This window comes from Xyrauchen texanus, chromosome 30, assembly GCF_025860055.1.
Source record: "Xyrauchen texanus isolate HMW12.3.18 chromosome 30, RBS_HiC_50CHRs, whole genome shotgun sequence".
Lineage (NCBI taxonomy): Eukaryota > Metazoa > Chordata > Actinopteri > Cypriniformes > Catostomidae > Xyrauchen > Xyrauchen texanus.
In genome coordinates, this window is record NC_068305.1 from 34537379 (window position 1) to 34544029 (window position 6651).

The 6651-nt window shown below is 36.9% G+C and overlaps 1 protein-coding gene across 2 annotated transcripts in view; it reads left to right on the top strand.

Annotated features, from left to right (window-relative positions):
• Positions 1 to 2785, top strand: part of LOC127624396 (protein broad-minded) — a 69541-nt gene extending 66756 nt beyond the window's left edge. For both annotated transcript variants that reach the window (XM_052099210.1, XM_052099211.1), the window contains exon 34: positions 1344 to 2785. In XM_052099210.1, coding sequence (XP_051955170.1) covers positions 1344 to 1466 — 123 coding nt within the window. In that variant the 3' untranslated portion in view covers positions 1467 to 2785. The remainder of the gene's footprint in view (positions 1 to 1343) is intronic.
• The last annotated feature ends 3866 nt before the right edge of the window (positions 2786 to 6651 follow it).

The following is a 6651-nucleotide window of genomic DNA, read 5'->3' on the forward strand; positions in this document are numbered from 1 at the left end:
AAGTGAAGACTTAAAAACAATTATGAATGTAAAAATAATAATTATAATGATGATAATAATCACTGAATTATAAATCGTGGTTCGAGGTGAACGTGTTTTTGTATTATTTTATGTTTTAATCACAGATGTATAGGCTGCAGAGTTGTGGTCACAATGAACTGCTCTGTGGAAATAAAGTGAACTGAACTCAAAACACCTCCTGAGCTGAGATGTCTGAGGTTATTTGAAGCACTCATAGACGATACTGTTCTTGCAAAAAAAAAAAAAAAAAAAATTCAGAAGACAGAAACAAAGAAAGAGTGAGAACCTTTTACATGTGCGTGTTCCACGAAACTGCAGGCTTCCATACAAACAGCATGTCATACATGCGCATAGACAGCTTTTCTGTCATCTGTTCTTAATAATATAATAAATAGTATTTCTTCAAGCACATGTCTGTGTGTTCTATGGCACATTATTTGTAATATTAATTTGATAATAATAATAATTTAATACATATAAATATTGTCTTGACATGGTCATAGGCATCTGCTATTGCCCATCAGTCTGACCATCGTCGATCCCCGAGATCATCGTCTATCGGCATCGTCTATAAATGAACAAAAGATTCAGTCTCCTTGCTGGTTTTTCCGACATATTAAGAATCATTACTGCTTTTGCCGGTGTCACTGCGGCTTGCTTCGTGCGTGCGCTTGTAACATGTATATTTTAAAGGCTCATTATTACGGTTTAGTGATTCTCTGTAATGTAGAACAGAGTTAGCAATGTTATTTATAACATTCTTTCTCAGCCCTGGAACTCAAACCATTTTCTGATACCCCCCAAATTATATATATTTAAGTAATTATCATAAACGTGCGACAACTATTTCACTAATGACTTTAACTAACGACTACTAGTCGACTAGGAAAATCATTGGTCAGAGGCAGCCCTAGTTATTGCATGGAATTGTATTGGAATGGATAAAGATTCTTCAACATTTCTCCTTTTGTGGTCCATGGATCAATTAACGGGTTAGCATACGGGTTTGGAATGACACAAGAATAAGTAAATAATAACAAATAACGTTTGATTATTTTTTTTTTTTAAAGACCTCTCGCAGTAAGATTTTGTATAATCGTTTATACTCCGAGGCTGTGAAATTACCGTCTTGCATAATTTTTTACAACTATGCACAATGGGTCATTTTAACCATTTGGCATTCAGGATAATCTTTCCTCTTCTTTGAATGAAATATCCAACTTTTACTAAAATGGTTTGAGCACAATCCATTGTAAAGCATATTGGCAAAACCAGCTTTTCAAGCACTGTTCATAAACTTTGTGCTTTTGTTCCGCTTGCAGGAGGAACCGATCCATGGCTTCAGGGTAAGTAATTACCTGGAGTACATGAAGGGGCTGGAGCATAACTACAGATCCATGGTGCTCTCGGACATGAGGAGCATCTTACCGAGGAGCAGCTTGTAGGAAATAGAATGCTGAAGATCAGCAGGGACTTTCCAATGCAGCAGTGGAAAACCATTTTTTCCTCATTGCTTGTTCCAAACCCATATGAATTAACTTCTTCCATAGTCCACAAAATAAACTGTTATGCAAAATGTTAGGGGTTGATAGTCTCAGTCATCATTCGCTGTTACTGCATAATTTGTCAATGCGATGAATGGTGAACGAGACTGGCCATGCTGCCTCACATCTCCTTTTGTAATCCACAGATGAAAAAAAAAATTATATGGGTTTGGATTGTATACCTCTTTATACAGTGCATACCATTGTACAAACTATAAGTCTGTCCTTCACTAGGCTGGTATAAACCCATCATTCCCACCAAAAATATGGGGATACAGTATAAAGTATAGGAAACAAGTAATTGCAGTAATTCTGTAAGACTGATGCTCAGGAAATGGAGTTTAACCGAACTTTCTACATAAGCATTATCAAAACACATTAAGACATATGTACAAAGTCATATGAACCTTAAATGAAGAATCTATTGAGTTCATAGCATGTTTTGCAGTCTCAAATTATTACATGACAGCAGCAAATATGAAAAGTTTAAAGCTTTTGATGTATGATTGCTGTCTTAGTAGACAATCAAACATGCATCGTGATGCATGTTTGATCTTAAAAGTCAACACTTAAGTGTGTCATGAATCATAGGCCTTTGACGCAGTAGTGCATGTTCTTAAGGCCTATATTAACATCTGCAGTCTCTTATTTCCTTTCTAAGGAAGCTGTATAGAGAGGCAGCATCAGTTTGACAGGCTATCATTAGCACATAGATGCAATCTCTCACCCCCGCCATCTGTAACTCACACAGTGAATAATGAATTAGATCATTAGAGAGGTGTCTTTTTTCTTTGCAACAACTGCTAAATAATACATAGTGTTTATGCAGTATGAGGCAGGACCAGTTATAATTTTATGCTGTGAAAAATTCCTTCCAAGTATATATTTTTCAATCTTTCTCTGGTGCATTTTAAGTCCCCATGCATGCTTTTGATTTGTGAATATTCATATTAACATACTGCATTAAACTCAGTTGTGCATCATCAGTTGATTTAATTGTTGTGCAGTCTAAACAATCTGTTTGCATTAATCAGGTTAATTATTTAATAACTCATTGTTAGCCAACAGTCTTTCGAAAAATCCTGAACTGTTGTCTTGTGTACGCTTGTTGCAAATTGACAGATGTAACCTTTTTGTGAAATGGATTTTGATGATGTATCAAATAGACCAAAATGGCAGGATAATTAGAAAAGGCTAATTATTGATAATTAAACTGATTAAGCGATACTTAAGGCTTATCTGTCTCTGTATTGGGCTTGAGGAGTTGGGTTAGCTTGATTTTCTCTGGTACATTTGACTTCCTGATGATTCTGCTTTGTGAACGTATTTAAGGTCAAGCAAACCGTTACATTACAACAAGCACCTGTTGACGTAGTGGAACATTACGAGCCTGCACAAACTTAAACCAATTATGCATATTAAGCAGACAATAAGTTTGATAATTTAAACACCTAAACAGTTTTTCTTTAAGGTCATAAGTGGTTTAAAGGACTATTCCAGGTAATCTAAGTCACCAGCATTTGTGGCATATTGTTGATGACCAAAAAAATCTGGGTTACAGTGAGGCACTTACAATGAAAGTGACAATATATGCATGTTAACATACTTTCAGTGTGATAAAATTGTATACTTACCTTTACTGTGTAATATATCCAATTTTACAACTTCATTGCCACAATCACGTGATGCTGTAAACCCTAAAAACGTTTACAGTTTTAACAACTTTACAGCTTAAAAATACAAACGTTTCAACAGAAGAATGAATGTTTTTAATAAAATTATAAGCTTTGACATTTCTGCCTTTTAAAAAATTGTCCCCATTAACTTCCATTGTAAGTGCCTCACTCTAACTTTGATATTTTACTGACATCAAAAGCACAGAATATCCAGATGATTTGAAGTCTCGTGTAAACACTTTTTTTTACAAGGCTTTTTTTTTTTCTGTGTAAACGTGCACATTGATATTCAGGTGTCAGTCATCGGAGATCTAATTACCCTGCTGAAAAAAAACAGCTAAACGTCAAGCCTCCCAGCCTCGTCAAGCTGCTTTGTTTGCCAGTTTTAGAGGGGATTCTTTCACTTGTTTAGCTTGTCAGGCTGGGATACCAGCTAGTTTACCAGCTAAACTAGCTGAGCCCAGCTTGGTCGAACTGAGAGATCAGCTAGACCAGCTTAAGCTGGTATAAACTGTTTTTCTTTTTCAGCAAGGTACTGTGCATTGATGGTAAAACAATCAATTTGAGGATCTTTTAAGAAGATATCAGAAACATTATCCATCTCTGTTAAACTCCACAATCTCAAGGGGGATGAATCCATTTTCTCTCTGTATCTGGACTGATTAGTCCATGATTAAAATGCAAGACATGCAAACCCAATAGCATCAAAGATGGCCTTACCGTTGGTTCCTTTTGCAAGTAGTTGAGATGGAAGTTGATTCATGGTCCTTCTGGAATATAGGAGTCTTAGGGAGAAAGAGGACTCTAAAGAAAGTTTCAGTTTAAATTTTTTTATTAATACGTAATGTAACAGGTAGCCAATATAACGATGATAAAATGGGGCTAATATGATCATATATCTTGGTTCTCGTCAGCACTCTGGCTGCTGCATTTTGAACCAATTGAAGTTTGTTTATTGATCTTGCTGGACATCCTCCCAGTAACGCATTACAATAATCTAGTCTTGAGGTCATGAACGCATGAATAAGATTTTCGGCATCAGCAACAGAGAGCATGTGCCTTAATTTAGCAATATTTCTTAGGTGGATGAATGCTGTTCTACAAACATTGGTAATTTGATTTTCAAAGGACAGATTGTTTTCAAATATAACACCTAAGTTCTTCGCTGTTGAAGATGATGTAACAGTACATCCATCGAGAGTCAAATTATATTGTAGTGGCTTCTTTTTAGAGATTTTTGGTCCAATAATTAGTACCTCTGTTTTGTCAGAATTGAGTAGAAAGAAATTTATGGCCATCCAATCTTTTATTTCATTGATACACACTGCTAATTTCGAGAATTGTGAAATCTCATCAGGTTTTGAAGAAATATAAAGTTGTGTATCGTCAGCATAGCAGTGGAAACTTATTCCACAATTCCTGATAATATCTCCCAGGGGAAGCATATACAAGGAGAAAAGCAGAGGCCCTAAAACTGATCCCTGTGGCACTCCATATTTTACTTTTGTTTGGTTTGACAATTAATAATTTACATAGAAAAAAGTGGAAGTGCTCTGCTAAATATGACCTAAACCATGCTAATGGTAATGTAAGCAAAGAGAACAGGCTGCATGCAGAATATTACCACATAGACCCAGCACATCTATCTCCTGAACCCAAAAAGTAGCCAATAATTTACAGTAGACCTTACGTATTGTACATCTTCCTCATTCAAGTTGGAACCAGACAACCATCAAACACAGCACATCCTGTTACTGAGGGTCTGAATCATATCGCTGCTCTGCAGTACTCCCACGGCTCAGCTCCTAATGTACTGGGAGACTGTTTCTTTACAGATATTCTGTTACTGCCATAATCTAACCAATAATAACATCATCAGCTTCATTCCCCTCAGGTCCACCAGACGAGACCATTGGGTTAATTGCAAAAGTCTCATTAACGCTGTCATGCAAGCAGAACGTTTGCAAAAACAGATACATTATACTTACAGAGCACCAAGGGAGTCCAATGAATCAAATATAAGAGCATAATGATGAACTAGTGTAGATAACACGGACAAAGCGGCATTATTCTTGAACATCTGTCTTTTCAAACCACAGGAACACAGATCCCAGATAGTGTTCAAGTGAAGTTATCACACCAGAAGTGTATGTCAAACCCGAGGTGGAATCTGGAAGGTGAGGATTTTTTTTTATATTTAGAATGCACTACTGTGTGACATGCCTACCAATGCTTTTTGACACCTACAGAGGTTCTCTGGAGGGCAGAGTGAACCAGTGGAATCTTAGCCAGCTTTAGAAAGTTGAATGGATCAATAGTACCTAAACCAGTCAGGGTTGGTCTCACTGGTGCCATTAAATGATATATGCTGTGTTGAACCTCACTGAAGCAAATGAAAAACCATTCTCGCAATAGACCCTTTGAAAATGGACAAAACCATCAACTTTACATTGGACCCTTTGAAAAGGACATTGCTGTTCTCACAATCATTATATATGTTAACATTATTTTAGTGTGATTTAAAAAAGGGATTTATCATATTTTAGCATTTACTAGTTGATAGGGTTTACCTTCATTACATTGCAATGACAACAATGTTGTAATATTGGATACAACTTTACACAGTATTGTGCCTAATATTGTGTAGGTCCCCCTCGTGCTGCCAAAACAGTTCCAACCTGCATCAAAGAATAGCATTCTAGAGACTGTTGTGTATGAAAATCCCAGAAGATCAGCAGTTACAGAAATACTCAAACCAGCCCATTTGGCACCAACAATCATCCACACGATTATTTTATGTGGCATTAGTGCAGTGCATAAAATCATGCGGATACGGGTCAGGAGTTTCAGTTAATGTTCATATCAACCATCAGTGATTTGGACCGAGGAGGTATGTCCCTTTGCGAGTGTGCGTGCATGTTAAACCATGTCTAAGCTGCGTGGAAAGATATCCACGGAGAGTTATGGACAGTACAACATAAATAAACTGTAGATTTATTGTGTTCCAATGTGTGGATTATTGATTTACACCAACATGATAAATCGACTGTACCTTGCTGCGTCAATATTATGTGCTCGCGCGTCTTGTGAGCTCAGCTAAATATAATCTCACTCTCACTCTCTCTCTCTCTCTCTCTCTCTTTGAGTGATAGGTTAAAAGACTTTGTTCGCTCCGTTTATTTTTGTGCTCTCTCTCTCGCTTGTTGTCTGCTAACACTAATGTTATAAATGCAGCACTGGGGGACTCAAGCCTTATGTAGTGACCAGAATATCATTAAAACTTGAGGGGTGGGCTCTTTTGAATTTTGCCAATAACCAACCACCCAGAACACCCTAGAAAATGCATAGCTATGCACTAAAAAATACTCAAAACTCATTAGCAACAGCAATGCTCTGGCAACCACCCCCAA